The following is a 20,680-nucleotide window of genomic DNA, read 5'->3' on the forward strand; positions in this document are numbered from 1 at the left end:
AGGAAGACAGTTTGGGAGCTGATACCCTGTTCGAATTCCGGGGAGGAAGAACAGTTGCTGATCAGCTAATAAAGAATTCCTGATGTACATTTTTCCTAGTGTGCCACACTCCTTCTGGTACATAGTAATAACAGCTTTGTTCCCAATAGACTGGACACTCTGGGATGAAACGGAGGAAGCCCTGGAAAATTTCCATGTGAATTGGCCCCTAAGGCTCACAGTCCAGTTCCAATGCTGGAGGAAGAAAGGGGCTGGAAAGTGCAGAGAGGCGAGTCGTCATATGGGTCACAAAGAAGAAGGACTACTTCTTATCAAGGCATGAGCCACAGACTGGATCCACAGGCTTCTCTCTCCAACAATTTTGAGCAGACTGCAGGAGGTCTGACAGGTAAGTAGAAAGCCTGAAAGAACTTAGTTTTCTTGCTGGCAGTAGGAAATGCAAAGCAAAGCTACTGATAGTACCTAGTGAAATCTTACTGAGTGATCTATTGTTTAAATTGATGCTTTAGAAATGTTAGTCATGGTTCTTTTTTCCACCTTATGCTAAAATGCTGAAATTTTAAGAAAGAAATTTAAATTTAAATTTTGATAGGAAAGAACTAAAAATTGCTGTATGTATACTGTGATTTTGAGTCTGGAAAAATTATTTTAATGTTTCTCAGTTTTTATGTTATGGCATGGAGGCTTTAGTAAAATGATACCCTAAGACTTACAATAATTCTCAGACCCAAGAAATACCAAGGCTAGCTAAAGTCATCAAAAATGTTAATTCTTTTTTTTTGTCCTGTACTAAAGAGAGTGAACTGAGTCATATGAATTATAAATAGAAAGATTACATTCATCGGTGGAATATAAAGTAACAGAATGGGAGACTAAGACCCAAGAGTAGTAGAGATAAGGACCAGGTGGTCTGCCCCACAGCTTGGAAACTGGCCTCACATGCTGGGGGAAAAGGCAGTTCAGATAGAGAAGGGAACACCAAGTAGAGGATGTTGGGAAGACCCATTTGGGTTGGAAGATAGTGCCAAAAGTAGACTATAGACCGAACATGATGGCCGCTCAATACCTCTATTACAAACTACAACACCCAAAAAGAGAACAAAAGGGAAAGTATTTCAAACACAAAAGTTCATAAGTTTGTAACTGTCCATCACAGTGATTCTCTAATAATTTTTTTTTTAAAAAAAGGAGGAATGCCCTGCTGCAGAAGCAGGGTGGGGTGGTGAGGGATGGGGTGGGGGTGGTGGGAGGGATATTGGGAACACTGGTAGAGGAGAATGGGCACTGGTGGAGGGATGGGTAAAGATCATTGTATGACTGAAATGCAAACATGGCAGTTCATAAGTTTGTAACTACTATACCTCATGGTGATTCATTAATAAAAATTTTAAAAAATTGTTTTCAGTATGTAAGATAATTCAAATGTTCTCTTATACTGGTATCTAAAATTTTAGTAATAACCAAATTTTATATTTTATATATATTTGGTTGCTCTTAAAAATACACATTCATGTTCATAGATATTTTTCTAAGAACTGATGTAGGCATGTAGACAAGAAAACGGCCCCCACCCGCAATGGCAATGGAATTCCTAGGATGTAATAAAACAAAAGACCCTGAATCTGCCTGTGAGCACAGGAACTAAGGCCTGATAAGACCTTCCTGGCACCTAGAGACCCAAGAGACATCTGTATCCCATTGGGAGAGAAAATCCAGCAGAAACAAAAACCAAGAAAGGAATTTCAAAGAAGACCATCAACCACTCCCAACTCTAACCCTGGGCAACACCCAAGAAATGGAATTTTTACCTAGGTTGAGGCCCCAGATGGAGGCAGGTAGGAGAAGCCCTATAAAAGCCACCTTGAATAAAGAGACGTACACACATACTGCCTGGGTCCATGTGCTGCTTGTGGCCACATGGTGGAGCACATGTGGTGCATACGTGTCACCTGCATCGCCCCTCTTGAGTTGTGTGCTGGGGCTCTCTCCACCTTGGAGAAACCTGCATTCTCACTTGAGCATGCTACTTTCTCTCACACACATCCCCTCCATCACTGCTTGTTTACTCCTGAAATTCTTTTCTGCAAGGCAAGACAAGAACCTGAAATCGTAGCTAAGGTTTAGGACTCACTTTCCTTTCCTGCGAAGAGCAAGTCCTTACTCCAGCATGAGTCTGTGACTCCTCAAGAAATCAGATTGTGGGGATCAACTCCCATACCTAGAAGACCAAATGGAAATCAGGTGTGGTTTGATGGCCACCTGATGGGGTTGGCATGGTTCTGACCATGCAGAATAGGGGTCATCACAGATTTCCCAGATGGTCTTGGGGTAGCAGGAGAAGATTGGGAGAAAGTGACTCTCCCCTGACCCTCACCCTCACCCTGACTCACAGAAGCCACCAATGGGGGCCCACCAACTTCACTACCTAGAGTCAACACCAGACTTGCCTTCCTTTGAACAAGATGCCAGCACAGACCTCTGTGCTGGATCAATTACAAAAAGACACGTTCCCATTGAGGTACAAAAACCATTAGAATGGAAGCATCTAAAGTCACCTGAAGAGGCTTACAGAGAGTAAAAATAAACAAATGATGCTCAAAAATTAAGGATTACCTAACACCCCAGGATACTAACTTTTGGCCATGATACTATTATTGTACTTAACTTACATTCTGAATACTATGATATATGCTATATTTGCTTTAAATGGTAATCTAGCTTAAAGAGAACATGAAGCCAGCATTCTTATTGGTCTCGACTTACTTTACCCACTCTGATCTAGTAAATCAAAATTTATAAAACATTACCAAAGAGCCATTAACTCAAGCTTGCATTGATAAATCAGGAAATTATAACCACGACCCTGCTGGAAGCACTGGTCAGAAGATGAGTTGTTAGGTACAGCAAGAGGCTTTGAGAGATGAATTTAGACTTTTCTGCAACTCTACTTTTACATATATGCATATGACTGCACTCCCTTTGGAGTTAAGTAGAAGACCACTTATACATGTTATTACACCCCCAAAATGTCAAAACAATAAGCAGTCAATGTTTTATTCAACAAATAATTAATTATTAACAATAAATGAATGAGTGGAGAACTTCTTGGAATTGGTGAAATAACATTAATTCCATAAGCCTGGAATTTGGAATACCATTAAAAAATGGATTTCCTGCAATAGCTATAATGCTAATTATACTGATAATTTGTTGCAGCATCAAGATCCTATATCAGGTTTGGAAGTGGCACTACCATCCCAAAGGGGATTGTTCCCAGAAGCCAGCATCATCATTAGCCATTGGAAAACCCAGCTGGAGCAGACAGTATACTATAATATTAATAGCTCATTTAAAAGATAAAAAGGAGAGAGATATGATAATTTTTCCCTCAAAATTAATAAATAAAAATAAAACAAGGATGGGCTATGCCTCTAGCTAAAATCGTTTAGGTATTAGAATTTAAAGGGTTTGCAAAAGTGCAACGAGTATAGAATAAACTCATCATCATAATCATCGTCATCATCATTATTATCATCATCATCATCATCCTGTTGATAGTCAAATTTGTTTAGAGGTCTCAGTAACATCTCCATTCGTCCAAGCCCTGAGAATTTAGAAGTCTCTCTCTACTCGTCCTTCCAACAATGCCGTACTGGAGGCTCTTTCAGGGTCAGAGGAATGAGACTCAGCTTGTTACTGGTTTTGGCATATTAATACACCATGGAGACCTTGCCAGGCTCTCCCATGTGGGCAGGAAACTCGCAGTAGTTTGCCAGGATCTCCCAGAGAGAGAAGTAGGTTATAAGATATCTCTCGGGCGCTTCCAGGAGCTGGCTTTTAAGTCTCTGGATGCTGGCCATTGACAGGATTACACAGCGCCAGGGCAGTCCCTGGGTGTGATCACCTAGCTGCTGGGAAATGGGAAAATGGGAAATCTGGGCGGAGGAGGCCCAGGCCCGATCCAAGCAGCCTTGGAGGTCTCAGCCTCAGGTCCCACACACCTGGGTTCCTCTGCCAGTTTCTTCATGCCTGAGGCTCATCCGAACGTGTGGAGAGAGACCTTGAGCATGGCTGTGGCTAGGCTCCAGAGGTCTTAGGCCGCCAGGAGCTCTGCTCAGGGTGGAGAGGGAAGCTGGAGCCCATCCCCTCCAAGGAGGCCCTGGGGAAGACAGCCAGGCATGCGGGCAATAAAATAAAATAGAATAAAAAATAGATAATAAAAATAAAAAATAAATATAATAAAGATAATAAAAAAATTAAAAATAGAATAAAATAGTAGGACAGAATAAAATAGAGAACAAGTATCTGCCATCCAGGCAAGTATTGGATAAAACCATTTAGGATATTTTATATGTAGAGGCAGCATGGGCAAAATTAGAAAGGAAACTGTCAGGCCTTTATATTTTAAGGTGCTTTCCTTTAGCTGTATGAAGTACCGCACCTGCTCTTCATGGACCTCTGGAATGCTGATGTGCTAAGTGTCCCTCATGTCTCCATCTACAGTGGCTCACCTGCTGGTTGCATTTCTTCGCGAGTAGTGGAGGAGCAATGTTGTATTGAATAAAAAGCCTGTGAGAGCACAAGGCTGGACAGGTCATGTGTGTTTGTCTCTTTAGTGTCTGCTTTACATTCTCTGTTATGGCTCAGCTAGACAGTGGCTGAAGATGACAATTGAAGGAGCACTAATTTGTGACATCTTTGAAAATATTGTGAGATGTCCCTCGTTGACTCATTAATCCGAAATCAAAACTGAAAGTTCAAAATATTTTATAGAAAAAAATGATTTCTAAAGTAGCTTACTTGGAATAATAGCTGTATGTTTAAAAAATATAGTTTACATTTTGCCATTTATTTCTTCTATCAATAGGATAAAGTTTATTGTAAAGGCTTTAAATTTTTTATTTCTATAAAATTTTAATGTTTGCTTTTATACTTTTCTTTTGACAATGTCTTCAATCTCTTGGCTCTATTATGAAGCAGTCAAAGAAGCATTCAAACCTGGTCCTTGCCAAACAAAAGGAATCAAAATCAATGACTGTTGTGCTGCCTGAGAGAGTTTCTAAATGGATTCACCTTTGCTCTGTCTCCTTAATGATTTGTCTCCAAATCAGACTATTCTCAACACGGTAATGTTCATTACAAAGGCCTATTCCTAACCATATCTCAAAGCGGTTTCCTGGTGCTAATAAGAACTTCCTTGATGATTCTAATGCAGACAGATTAAAAAAAAAAAAAACTTAGAGAAAAAAAGGAGGAAACTCTGAATAAAGAACTATTGACCGATCACCAAACTGCTTTTCCCAGACTATATTTTTTTTCTCCCTCTTTAAAGTAACTAACCAGTACCTCTTGGGCTCTTTGAGAGTTACTGATACAACCTCACTACAGACCCAGGAAACAGGTGAAAGTAATTTGAAGATCAAATACACAGGAATGAGATATAGAAATGCTAGCCCTATTAGGCACAGCATCAGATAACAGAAAATTCTCATGCAAATTTTTTCGAGGTATGGGGGTAGTTGGGACACACATGGCAATGTTCAGGGTTTACTCCCAATTCTGCCTACAAGGACTATTTCTGGATGTGCTCTAGGTACCATAAAGCATGCCAGGGATTGATCCAAGAGTGGCTGCATGCAAGGAAAGAACCTTCCAGGCTGTATTCTCTCTGGCCCCTCCCATGCACAGTTGACCTTAGCCTCCACTGGTCTTGCTGATCCAAATACAAAGTCATTAGAAAGATGAATTGCAATGCCTGAAAAGACACAGATGCCAGAAGAAAAAAGAAATGTGGGACATAGTTTACTTTTAACATCAAGCTGTCTTTTCAAATTAAACCTGACCTCAAGAAGCATAAAGATATGCACATAAAGATGGAGGAGGAAAAGCATTAATAACCAAAAGACAAACTTAAGTTTATTATTGATTTATCATTTAGTGCCTATATTTTAATTATAAATTCACCATAAAAGTTAAACATTTTAAAAACACTGGCAATCTAGCTAATTAAATAAATTATCTTAATAAATATGAGAATCTAATGCTGTCCTTAACAAATTTGAACGTGTATTGAATGTTGCTCTAATGCTGTCCTAGTGGATTGCTGAATCATGAGTTTTCCCATTAATAGTTATGTGCCATAAGCTCAGAGCAAGCATTATTCTCAGTGGGGAAAAATAAAAGCATTCCCTCTAGAATCAGGCATGAGACAAGGTTGTCCACCTCACCACTGCTGTTTAATATAGCACTGGAAGTACATGCCATAGAACTTAGGGAAGAAAAAGATATCAAGGGCATTCACATAGGAAAGGAAGAAGTCAAGCTCTCACTTCTTGCAGATGCTGTGATACTACACTTAGGGAATCATAAAGACTCTACAAAAATTTTTCTAGAAACAAAAGTTTCTATAGTTTGTATAGTACAGTGGCAAGTCAAAAAATCAATATTCAAAAATCCATGGCTTTTCTATATGTAAATAATAACAGAGGAGAAACTAATATTTAAAAAAATAATCCTGTTCACAGCGATGCCTCAGAAAACCAAATACGTTGGAATCACCTTAACTAAGGAGGTAAAAGACTTAATTCAAAGAGAACTACAAAATGCTACTGCAAGAAATAAAAGAGGATAACAGGAAATGGAAACATATTGTCTGCTCATGGATTGGGAGAAATAACATTTTCAAAATGGCAATAAATCCTAAAGCATTATAGAGATTCAACACAGTCCCTATAAGGATAACTATGACATGTTTCAAAGAAAGAGATCAAACACTACTGAAATTCATATCGAGCAATAAACTCCCACAAATAGCTAAAGCATCCTTGGGAAACAGAAAATGGAAGGCATCACCTTCCCCAACTTTAAACTGTACTACAAAGCAGTAGTAATTCAAATGGCATAGTATTAGAATAAAAATTGATCTGCAGACCAGTGGAATAGAGCTGAATATTCTGACACAGAACCTCAAATATATTATCACTTAATCTTTGATAAAGGAGAAAAAAATCACAAGGGTGATGCAAATCAAAGAACAATGGAATATCATCTCACATGAAAGAGATTGGAAGACATCAAAAAGAACAACTAGTCTGAATTTTTATACAGATATGGGGAGAAAGGGACTTTAATTCACAGTTATGGACACATCCCAGAAGCAGCCCTGGAGGTATTTGTGAAATATACATTTATATGCTTTCCTGCGATCCTGAATTATCTTTAGCTTTCCCTTTTTCTAATAAAGCATTATTGACTAGTGTGAACTTGGTCCTCAGCCATGAGCACCATGTCCTCCTTCATCAATTGTAGAAGGTGGCCCTGGGACTAGAGCCAAGTTACCAGGGATACTGAGGACCAGTAATACCCCATCATTCTAAGCATCTTCCATAAAACAAGTCTCAAATGAAATTTGCTGAACATAGAACACCCCCAAATTAATAAAAATGAGTACATTAAAAATGCATACTAGGAAAGATTTAAGTATCAAAGTAATTGCAATTCATCATCATAGACAAAATTTTGAAGAAAGAAAAAAAAAAGAATTTTACCTGAAAAAGTAACTTTCAGTGCTTTCATACTGGCCAGGTGTTAGTTTGAGGGGCGGGTACTCAATGGCCACCGGCTTCACCATAAACAGGCCCATGGCCAAGGCAACGAAGAGGACTGGCAACATTAGGTTGGAAAAAGTCCATCTCCAGGCTCGGAGTGTACGAAGCAACCTCTTCATAAGGAGGGCAGCCATCTGTTCCAGAAGCAGCCGGCCACCCTGGCTGGATGGAGTTTTCACAGGAAGCCCCTCTGTAATGAAAGGAAAAGGAAGCAGTATTAGTTTTCTTATGTCCTTGGTATGTTTTCTTACATACAAGTTCTTTGCTGGGGGGTAGTTCTTTGATTGTTTTTATGATCATGGGTTAATTTTTAATACTTGAACAGCACATATTCTGAATCCACTAAATAAGAATGTTCTGAAGGCTAAGTAAATTCAATTAAATTAAAGGATTCAGTTATACTGTGAATCTTGTAGTCTTTTTGCTTCCAACAGGAGCAGGAGACACGTGAGGACAAAGGGGAAAGACAAAGAGTCTACAAAACTGTCTCCAGTACAGTTAAGGAGCTGGTATGAGTTCACCTTTGATTCCCAGGTCAGGCATAGGAGTTCTGGAGCAAAGACACACCCTGATTCCTAGTTCATGTTCAGTGATAGCATAGATAGAAGAAAATATTCCCAAAAAAGAGCACAATGACAAGAATATTAACATATTCTGGGGCTATAGTGTGGTATTACATTATAAGCAGAATATCAGAAACAACTGAATATAATTTACAACCTAGAAGATAATTCTCATATATACGGACAGCTAACATATACCAAAGGAGCAAGTAGATTGTCAATCAACAAATAAGGTTATAAAAACTGGCTAAGTACACAAAAATAAATAAAACTGGACAAATATCTTATGCCACATATGAAAGTTCAATTCAAAATGAATTTTAAAGGATCCACTTCTTCCCAAATCCGTGCCAGCACTGGTTGTTCTTATTCCTTTGCATGCATGCCAGTCTCTGTGGTTTGAGATGGTATGTCATTGCTGCTCTGATTAGCATCTCCCTGATGATTGGTGATGTAGAGAATTTTTTCATGTGACCTTTGCCATTTGAATTTCTTCTTTGAGAGAGTTTCTGTGTATTTCTTCTCCCCATGGGCTGGAACGATAGCACAGCGGTAGGGTGTTCACCTTTCACAGGGCTGACCTGTGTTCAAGTCCTCCGTCCCTCTCGGAGAGTCTGGCAAGCTACAGAGAGTATCGCACCCACACAGGGCCGAGCCTAGCAAGATACCCATAGCGTATTCAATATGCCAAAAGCAGCAACAATAAGTCTCACAATGTGAGACTTTTACTCGTGCCCGCTCGAACAAATCGATGAGCAACGGGATGACAGTGACAGTGACAAAGTTCTACCAGTGCCTGATATATATCTTTGATATTAGCCCCTTATTGGATGGATATTGGGTTAATGATTTTTCCCATTCTGTGGTCTGTGTTTGTATCTTGATCACTGTTTCTTCTGAGGTGCAAGAGCCTCTTAGTTTTATGTAGTTCATTTGTTTATCTTTGCTTTCACTTGCTTGGTCAGTGGTGTTTCATCTTTGAAGATGACTTTGACTTCATTGTCATAGAGTGTTCTGCCACATTTTCTTCCATGTGCCTTATGGATTCAGATCTGATGTTGAGGTCTTTAATGCATTTTGTTCTGACTTTTGTGACAGGCATTAGAATTAGGTCTGACTTCAATTATTTAGCATGTAACTGTCCAATTTTCCAGGTACTACTTGTTGAATATGGACATATGGACATTCCTAAAAAAAAAAAAAACCCTAGAAATTGAACTCCCATTTACCCAGCAAAGCACTCTGGGGATATGATCTGGGAGCCCAAAGAAACACAGCAGAAATGCCATCTGCCCTTTTATATTCATTTCACCACTACTTACAATCACCAAAATCTGGAAACAACCTGAGAGCCTGAGAACACATGAGTGTATAAAGAAACTATGGTACATCTACCTACACAACAAAATAGAATGCAACCACTAGGAAAAATTGTCATGAAATCTGCTTATAAGTTGGTGAACATTCAGAGTACCATGCTGAGTGAAATGAGTCAGAAGGCGAGGGATGAATATAGAATGACTGCACTCATTTGTGGAATTAAAAAAAAAATAGTATGAGACTAATATCCACAGCCAAGAATAACAGGGGCCAGGAGAACTTGTTGAATATCATTAGTTTGTCCTTTCTCCCTTGCCACAGAGTTTGGGCTTACCTGGTAATAATCACTAAACAATTCTAGACTACATTGGTATGTCCTGCTCCGCTTGCCACTAGGAGCTTAGGTATATCAGTCACGCCCATCAAAGTGCCCCCGAGTCACTCCCATTCCTTTGTTTATCTGTAACCACTTCTACCAGTTTATCTGCTCTTCCTCTAATCAGACTCTGTTAATTTGTAAGGTCAGACCTTGCTAGGACAGTGAACTTGTATTGTAAGTTAATATTGTCTTTCTCCTCTCATGTCTTTTGAATAGTTTACTTTAAAACAGTATCCTTTTTGTGTGGACAAGAAAGACATTTATTAATATGCTTTGGTAACATGGGATTCAATTGGCTTCAAATATTATTCATTCCTGGGCATCTGCTTTCTCGACTTAAGCCTCAGATGCCCTTACTTCCTAGCACCCCCAAAAGTAGGGTCCCTACGAGGGACAGGACGGACCCAGGGCAATCGGTGAGTTATGTGCTACCCTGGCATCGAGATAGGCCTGGCCAAAGCACCTAATGCTTAACTATATGTTAAGAGCTTGGTCATGGACATGTTATGTCATGATCCAGAAGCAATGACAAGACTAGGACCCTGCTAGGGCTAGGAAAGACTAATCTGGCCTGGGCACTGTAGTCTGAGATCGAGATGACCCCCGAGAGCAATTCTATAAGCTTAATGCATCTCTTGCTATGTCCATACAAAATTATTTATAATATGAATACTTATATGTTAGTTGGACAAAGAGAGGGGAAACACACCCAAGGGATTCTGCTCTTGGGCGGGTGTCCTGCTGAAAGAGATTCTGTCCTAGTGAAAGCACCCCCTAATGGATAGAACTTTACCCACTACTGATTGTAACCACACCTATGCATAAGCACTGGCCCTGGATGCAGGGGGATTTAAGGTGGCTGTGAGAGGGGGCGGGGGGGGGGGCTAGTGCTGTCGAGTTCCAGGGCCAGTCCCAGGGCCAGATCTGGAGAAACTAGATCGAGATTGAGACCCAGAGGAGAAGGAGAATGAATTAGGATGGAAGAGGAAGAAGCAGGAGGAGAATCAGAGGAGAATGGAGATGGGAATGGAATAAACTGCAACTGAGACCAACCATCTTGCCTCTGTTCCTTCCTTCGCCTGCCTTGTCATCGCCATCAACCTCCCTGGAGTGGGAGAGGCAGCTGGAGACTACCGAACGTGGGTGGCAGGAGAGACAGCACCATCGCCCTGTGCCCTGTGCCTGGTTCGGTGTGGTGAGGTGCTCCTCGCTGCTTTCTTTTTCTTTTTTGTGTTTTTACACAAGAACTGATCAATAGTTGCAAGCTTGCCACAAGTGAGTGGGAGACAGAGGGCAGTTAGGATAGAGAAGGGATGAGTAGGATGATAACAGTTAGAAATTATCACTCTGGACAAGAACTGAGAGTTGAGAGTAGGTAACGGGATATATATGATCTTCCAGTATCTGTATTGCAAACCACAATATCCAGAGAGAGAGAGAGAGAGAGAGAGAAAGAGAGAATGAGAGAGATGGACAGAGAACCAGACAAGAAAAGTGTCTGCTATAGTATATTTGATAATTCCATTAGTTATTTAGTGGTACTAAGCAATACAAAATAAATTATTTTGATCTGGCTACTGGTGCAGGCTTGAAAAGTGATTGGGAAAATGGTGCTAATGGTGGAGTGAAAGTCAGACTGTTGGTGGGATTGGGACTGGAATACTTATTGGCTGTAACAAATGCATCATGAATAATTTTGTAAACCAGGTGTTTAAAAAGGGAGGAATAGAAAATATAATTAAAATTAATCAATAAATTCAGTTGCATTTAAGATGCTACACTGAATAGAAGAAAATATTGGCACCCACAGAAAGAAGCCAGTAAATGAAGGAATGTTTTCTGTCCAGTCTCAGGCCAGCCCGTGCACAGGTCATCTCGCTGCTGCTGAAGGAAAGGAGAACCAAGACCCAGAGAGGCTCCACCAGCTTCCTGAGCTGGTAATCCTGAATTCCTAGCATATATGAATGAAGATGTCTGGTTTTAGGAGCAGAGGAGAAGAGTTGCTGAAATATGTGGGGAGTGTAGAAGCAGGGAAATGGATAAAGAGCTGAAGCTTGGCCAGCTTGGCCAAAAAGATTGGCCACTGATTTGTGCTCCCCAAAAAGTCCCTGATATTTGGGTTTGGGATATTTTAGATTTTTAGGATATTCTGACTACACATTTAAATTGTTCTGTGAATTATATTCAGGATATTCAGGTGTTTTCTAAAAACTCTACTGTAGCTTTGTACACCTCTAAACCTGCTATGTGTTGTACATATTCCGGAACTCTCTATTAGAATCTTTCAAAGATCTTGTAGGTACCCAGTTTTCTGTATCTCTATAATGACTCTAAGTCTACACTGGTGGGTTAGGTATGCTGTATTACAGAAAAATATCACTACATATATGTACACATACAAAATACACATTTTAGAGAAATGAAAGTGTGAGTAATGGTTACACTTTTGTTTTTAAAATTCAGTCATGAAGAGAGAGAGTTGTCATCATATACTTTAAGTGCCTGTAAGCAAAATCATAGTAATATGTGCATAATTCTTTACTGAAAATCAGTTCTCAAAAAGGATCTTCTAACATTGGCAACTTTTAGTATATGAGAAAATGTACATTTGTGATTGTGTTATGTTGTACAAGTTGGAAATTATTGCTACTCTCAAAAGGTAAAAATGGAAAAAAAACCCTGAACAAACAACCCTATAGTTCCTATGTTAACTTTAAACCTATCTCTCAGAGCATCACTCTTGGTCTTCCTATGGATAATGTCCTTTAAGCTAGAGTGACCATTGGCATCTGGTTCCATTGGCTCATTAAAGGCCAGCACACTGCTTCAAGGTATCTGGCCATGTGGGTGCTATTTAAAATTACATAAGCATGACAAGTCATTCCCAAGGAAATGAAATATAAACGGGTAAATTATAGAAAGTATCAAATGCATAGATTTGGTTAAATAGGCTCTCTTTAGGTCAGAAAGTTTCAGCAAATATCTAGAAATTTACATTGACTTAAATGTTGAAAACCATATTAGAAGTTCTAGATACATTAATAAGACCTCCCTGAAAATTAAAGATAATGAGTATTAACAGAGAAAAATATAAAAGTATCCTAATTTATAAATACCATGATTATATAAATAGAAAATTCTGAAGAATCTATTTTTTTAACTACTAAGATCAGTAATGTCTGAGAATATAAGATCAGCATATGTATATCTGCATATATATATTAATTTCAAAAGTAGAAACCATTTTAAAACAAAATGCCATTTATATAAAATAAAGATTGAGGAATAAAGTAGGTAAAACATATATAGAGGCTGGCTGGAGCGATAGCACAGCGGTAGGGTGTTTGCCTTTAATGAGGCCGACCCGTATTCGATTCCTCTGCTCCTCTCGGAGAGCCCGGCAAGCTACCAAAAGTATACTGCCCGCATGGCAGAGCCTGGCAAGCTACCCATGGCGTATTTGATATGCCAAAAACAGTAACAATAAGTCTCACAGTGAGAGTGGTGCCCAATCAAACAAATCGATGAGCAATGGGATGACAGTGACTTATATATAGGGGCTATATGATTGCTATTTAAAGATGCTAATAATTGGGGTCAGAATGTTAGTATAGTGGGTAGAGTGTTTTTCTTTCACACAGCTATGCCAGGTCCAATTCCCTGCATCCCATATGGCCCCTATTTATTTTATAGGGGTTAATATCAAAGATATCTAAAGGAGTAGTAGAACTTTACAAGAAAAAATACATCCCTATAAAAAAAATTTGGAGGTGATGAGCAGAGACTTCCTCAAAAAAAAAAAAAACCTCACAAATTACAAAAAGCCACATAAAAATGCTCTGCATCACTAATCATCAAGGAGATGCAATTCTCTCCACAGAAACTGACACACATGTAAAGAAACCAGAGCAACCAGTAGTGGCATATATGCACGGAGAAAGGGACTCTCACTCACTGCTAATGGGAATGTCAACTGGTCAAACTTTTCCAAAAAACAATATGGAGATTTCTAAAGCAATCTAAGAATTGAACTTTCATTTTACACAGCAACTACACTTCTTGGAATAATAACAAGAGTCCAAAACCAAAATGGAAATAAAAAAAAGTCAGTTGCTCCCCTGTGTCCCTTCTAGCACTATCTACAATAAGCAAAATCTGAAAACAACTCAAGTGTCCAAGAACAGATGACTGGATAAAGAAACTATGGTGCATATACACAATGGAATACTACTCAGCCATAAGAAACAAAGTCACGAAAGTTTTCAGTTTCATGGACAGACTTGGAAAGTATCATGCTCAGTGAAGTTAATTAGAGGGGGAGAGACTGACACAAAATGATCTCTTTCACGTGTGGGATATAAAGAATCCCACAGTGGTGGTACCAAATACCCAAAGATAAAGGAAGCAAAGAACATGAGAACTGATATTCAGTTGATAACATGCAAACTTAAGGGGCCAGATAAGGACAGGGAGGAGACAAGGTCTATGTGGAGGCAAGCATTTAACTGGAGGAGTTGGTGCTGAGGTAAAATGTTAAGTATGAAACTGTGTCAATAAGAGGACTATGAATTGAAATGCAAAAATTTGTAAGAAAACAAAGCATCCCTCATAAAAGCCAACTGAAGGTGGTGTGAGGTAAATGAGGTGGGTAGGACATTGGTGGAGAGAAGTGGACACTGGTAAAGGGATCAGTGTTGAAACATCGCATCCATCTGTAATAGAGTTGAATACTCTGGCACGGATCCTCAAATATCCGATCATCTATTCTTTGATAGGGAGCAAGAAATATGAAGTGCAGCCCTTCTGGAAAACAATTTGGACGACTCTCAAAAAATTAGATATTGAATTCCCATTTGACCCAGCAATACCACTGCTGGGAATATATCCCAGAGAGGCAAAAAAGTACAATCGAAACAACATCTGCACATGTATGTTCATCGCAGCACTGTTTACAATAGCCAGAATCTGGAAAAAACCCGAATGCCCCAGAACGGATGACTGGTTGAGGAAACTTTGGTACATCTATACAATGGAATACTATGCAGCTGTTAGAAAAAAGGAGGTCAAGAATTTTGTAGTCAAGTGGATGGGCATGAAAAGTTTCATGCTGAGTGAAATGAGTCAGAAAGAGAGAGACAGACATAGAAAGATTGCACTCATCTATGGTATATAGAATAACAGAGTGGGAGACTAACACCCAAGAACTGTAGAAATAAGTACCAGGAGGTTGACTCCATGGCTTCGAGGCTGGCCTCACGTTCCGGGGAAAGGTCAACTCAGAGAAGCGATCACCAACTACATTGTAGTCGAAGGCCATGTGGGGGAAGGGAGTTGCAGGCTGAATGAGGGCTAGAGACTGAGCACAGCGGCCACTCAACACCTTTATTGCAAACCACAACAGCTAATTAGAGAGAGAAAACAGAAGGGAATGCCTTGCCACAGTGGCAGGGTGGGGTGGGGGGGAGATGGGATTGGGGAGGGTGGGAGGGACACTGGGTTTACGGGTGGTGGAGAATGGGCACTGGTAAAGGGATGGGTTCCAAACTTTGTATGAGGGAAGTATAAGCACAAAAGTGTATAAATCTGTAACTGTACCCTCACGGTGATTCTCTAATTAAAAATAAATAAATTAAAAAAAAAAAGAAATATGAAGTGGAGCTAGGAAACCCTCTTTAACAAGTGGTATTGGGAAAACTGGATAGATAACTCTGAACTCTGACCTCTACCTAATGTCATGCACAAAAGTCAGAACAAAATGGATTAAAGACTTCAACATCAGACCTGAATGCATAAGGCACTTGGAAGAAAACAGGAAAAGCCCTCCATGACATGAAAGCTCAAGGGATCTGCATAGATGAAACACTGCTGAACAAAGCAAGTGGAAGCAAAAATTAAGAAATGGAACTGCATTAAATTAAGAAGCCTCTGCACCTCAAAAGAAACAGTGATCAAGATACAAAGACAGCTCATGGAATTGGAAAAACTGTTCACCTAATACCCATCTGATAAGGGGTTAATATTAAAAGGCACTGGTAGAACTTTGCAAGAAAAATACCCAACTCCATCAACAAATGTAAAGAAGAAATGAACAGAAACTTCCTCAAAGAAGAAATTAGAATGGCCAAAAATTACATTAAAAAATGCTCTTTGTAACTAATCACCAGGGAGATTCATATCAAAACAACAAGACATCATCTCACAACACAGCGATTGACACACATCCAAATGAACAAGAGTAACCAGTGTGGGCATAGATGTGGGAAGTAAGTCACACATCAAAAATGAAGAAAGAGAACAAAAACTTCCACAGAGAAGAAATCCAAATCGTCAAAAAGCACATTAATAACTGCTCTATATAATTAATAATCAGGGAACTGCAAATCAAAGTAGCAATGAGAAAACACATGATACCAAAGAAGCTGACACTGATCTCAAAGAATTACATCACTTTTGACCTGGATGTGGGGAAATAGGGATCCTCATTCACTGTTGGTAGTAATGTAGACTGATGCAGTCTGTTTGGAAAAGAATAGGAACATTCCTAAGAAATATCAGAATTGAGCTTCAATTGATGCAGCAGTTCTGCTTCTGAGAATATGCACTAAGGGCCCCAAAACACAATGCAGAAAAGGCATCTGTAGTCCTATGTTTCTTGCAGAACTATTCACAAGAGGGAAAATATGGAAACAACCCAAGTGCCTAAAAGCAGACTAGTGGAAAATGAAACTATGATACAACTACACAACGAGATACTAAACAGCTGTTAGAAAAAAATGAACTCATGAGTTTTGCTTATACATGAATGGACACAGAAAATGGGCATAGACATGCTGATGAGATGAATCAGAGGGAGAGGACAGACAGAATGCTTGTACTCATTTGTGGGATATTAAGTGAGAGAGTAGGAGAAGAATACTCAAACACAATAGAAATGAAGTCAGGAGTGCTGGTCCTTAGTAGAAAGCTTGATACAATGCAGGGAGGGTGGTTAGGACAGAGGGTGTCATAGGACAACCATGACAATGATAGTGGGAAGTGATCATTCTAGATAAGGACTGACCCTAAAAGGAGGTAAACTAAAACACATAATACTTTTTCAATCACAGTAGTGCAAGCCACAGTACCTTAAAAGAAAAGAGAAAGCCATCTGCCATAGAGGCAGGCTTGGATGTGGGAGGGAAACTGGAGACATTGGTGGAGGGAAAGTGGGCACACATGACGGGATATGTGCTTCAACGTTGCAGGACTGAAACTCAGTCATAAGCAACTTTGCAACTTTGTATCTCATGGTGATTCAATAAAAATAAAATAATAAAGAAATTAACCATTAAAAGATGTGGAGAAACTAGCACAGGGAGACTGAACAACAACATAGTAGCAGCTGGGTCAAGGAGATAATCAAGAAAGAAAATAAAAAAGTTCTTTGAGACTACTGTTAATGAATAAACTTAAGTTATACAATCTATGTGACACAGAACATGCTGTTCTCAGGCATAGGGAGGACTCATTAGGGAGGCCTGCATTATAAAAGAACAAAAGTATCAATAATTGTAGGCACTGTTTAACATCTGGAGAACCAATAACAGTTAAATTCCTCACCTTAAACACACACACACACACACACACACACACAAAAAAAAAAAAACAGGAAGAACGAAATAATAAAAACAAAACCAGAAATCAATGATATAGAAACAAAACAAACTTTCAAAAAAAAACCAGGAGTTGGTTCTTTGTAAGAATAAATTTGATAGACATTACATTTTTTATGAGGAAAAAAGATATTGTGAGAACTTAGTATGAACAACTCTACTCAGTTGATTTTGAGAACCTAAATGAAATGGACAGATTCTTACAAACATGTAATCTCTCAAAACTAAACAAGGACGAAGTCTAACCAGACTAACTACAAGTAAAGAAGTTAAAACTGTAATTAAGAATCTCTCCAAAAACAAAAATTTTATGCCAGATGGGTTTACTGGTGAGTTTCAACAAACCTTCCAAGAATATTTATTGCCAGTGATCTTTAACCTCTTCCAAAATATCAAAGGAACAGGAAATTTTTCTAACGCCTATGAAGTTAACATTACACTGAAACCCAAGGCGAATGGAGACATTTCACTTCAGACCAATCATCTTGAAGATCACTGGAATAAAAAAATCCTCAAAAATTCTTATCAAACCTAATACAATATTATATCAAAAAGTTACACAACACACTCAAGGGATTCATCCCAGAGATGCAAGAATGTTTTAATTTATGCAAATAAATTAACATATATTAGTGAAAAACTGAAAACATTCCCAATAATATCAGGTACAAGACAAGGATGTCCATTGTCACCGCTCTCAATTAACATTGAATTAGAAGTCTTGCAACAGCAATGAGGCAAGAAAAGGAAGTCAAAAGAATTCAAATTGGAAAAGTAGTTGAATGACCTCTGTTTGCAGATGTCATAATAATATTCTTAGAAGACCCTAAAGAGTCTACAATAATGGTCCTAGACAAAATAAATCAATAAATGAATAGATTAACGTGGCCAAGTATAAAGTCAATACACAGAATAGTCACATTCCTACATAAAAATAATGAATAAAAGAGAAAGAAATCAAAGTGTCTGTTGCATTCAAAATAGAGTGCCAAAACATTGTTACAAGAAATCAAATTAACAAAAAAGTTGGGAAATCTATACCATGAAAACTTCAAAGCATTTAAGAAAAAATAACTTAGAATATGAAAAATATTCCATTGTATTGGGTTGAAAGAATCAATAGTCAAAATAATCATCCTACTGAAACTACTAGATTCAATACAATCCGCATTCAAATTCAGAAGACATTCTTTTAGGACTTAGAACAGTTCATAATAAAGTATGTGTGGAATCATAAAAGATGAGTAGCCCAAACTATACAGGAAAAAATAAACTGGGAGGTAAATCAATATCTAACTTAATACTATACTGTAAAGTCAAAGTGACATAAATAGCATCATGTTGGAATAAAACTAGATTCTCTGAACAATTAGAATCTAGAACAACAACAAAAACAAAACCCAAGGACAAACACCCACATATATGGTCGGCTAATTTTTGATAAAGCAACTGAGAGCATGAAATGGAATAAAAACATCCTTTTCAAATGGTTCTGGCAAAATTGGATAACCACTTATAAAATAATTAAAGCTGGAACAGTATCTCATATCTTACACAAAACTTAATTCAAAAAGGATCAAGGGCTTTGAAATCAGGCCAGAATCTATAAAATACATTGAAGAAAATACAGACAGAACACTCTATGTCCTGGACCTCAAAGATTCCCTGAATGGCATAGTACTACTGTCAAAGGCAACAGAATAAAATAATAAACAAATGGAACTACATAAAATTAAAGAGTTTCTGCATAGCAAAAGAAACATAGACTAAAACAAAAAGACAACAAACTGAATTGGATAAAATATTTATATTCACTACCTCAGATAAACTGTTGATATCCAGGATATATAAAGTTCTCACAAAGATCAACAGAAAAAAATATTTTTTAGTTTTTTAATTTTTTTAATTTTTAATTTTTATTAGTGAATCTGAGGTACAGTTACAGACTTACAAACTTTCGTGCTTGCATTTTCATCATACAATGCTTATGTACCCATCCCTCCACCAGTGCCCATTTTCCACCACCAATGGTCCCAGCATCCCTCCCACCACCCCCACCCCAACCTTCCCCACCCTACCCCGCCTCTGTGGCAGGGCATTCCCTTTGTTCCCTCTCTCCTTTTGGGCTCAACAGAAATTTTTAAAAAATGGGGAGAGGAAATGAACAAGGACTTCTCAGAGGAAGACAAATGGAAGGCCAAGAGACACATTTTAAAAAAAATGCTTTTCATTATTTATTATTAGGGAACAAATCAAGACAACAATGACATGCCATCTCATACCAGTGAGAATGGCACATAACAAAAGTACTGGGAATAATTTGTGTTGACATGGTGTAATGAAGAGGAACTCTAATTTACTAATGTGGGAATGTTGCCTGGTTCAGTCCTTTTGAGAAACAGTATTGAGAGTTCTCAGTTAACCAAGAACTGAGCTACCATATGGCCCAGAAATTCCACCTTTGGGTATTTACATCCAGGACACAAAAGCAATCAGTTAAAAGGACATATGCACATGATTATTTGTTGCATACTTAGTATAATAAACAAGATATGGAATTAACCTAGCAATAGCACAGTGGGTAGGGCATTTGCCTTGCATGTGGCTGACCCGGGTTGATTCTTCTGTCCCTCTCAGAGAGCCTGGCAACCTACAGAGAGTATCCTGTTCGCATGGCAGAGCCTGGCAAGCTACCTGTGGCATATTCGATATGCCAAAAACAGTAACAAGTCTCACAATGGAGACTTTATTGGTGCCCACTCAAGCAAATTGATGAACAACAGGATGACAGTGCTATGACAGTGCTACAGTGCTACAGTTCTACAATAGATAAGGGAGTGAAAAGATGTGGTATATATACACAATGGAATACTATGCAGCTTTAAGAAAAGATGAAATTATCCAATTTACTGCAACAGAAATGAGACTCAAATATATAAATTAGGTAAAGTAAGTCAGAAAAGAAGAAAACCAACAAAATAAAGAATCCTCTTATGAGGCAATAAAGAAGAAAGGAAGGGTGGAGAAAGGAGTAGAGAAAGTATAAAAATGAATGGAAAAATTTAAAACATATTTCTATGGATCTAATATTTTGACTAACTTTGACATAAAGTTCAAAATATGTAGGAGGATAATAAGTAGACTGGGAGTGACTCAGGG

General features: G+C 38.5%; 1 protein-coding gene across 1 annotated transcript in view; it reads right to left on the bottom strand.

Moving 5' to 3' along the window:
- Positions 1-20,680, bottom strand: part of ABCA13 (ATP binding cassette subfamily A member 13) — a 489,034-nt gene that overhangs the window by 149,583 nt on the left and 318,771 nt on the right. Inside the window, 3 exon segments of the mRNA XM_055124812.1 lie at positions 7,548-7,769; positions 10,308-10,332; positions 11,287-11,306. Of these exon segments, the coding sequence (XP_054980787.1) occupies positions 7,548-7,769; positions 10,308-10,332; positions 11,287-11,306 (267 nt within the window).

The sequence above is a fragment of the Sorex araneus genome, chromosome 2 (assembly GCF_027595985.1).
Source record: "Sorex araneus isolate mSorAra2 chromosome 2, mSorAra2.pri, whole genome shotgun sequence".
Taxonomy (NCBI): Eukaryota; Metazoa; Chordata; class Mammalia; order Eulipotyphla; family Soricidae; genus Sorex; species Sorex araneus.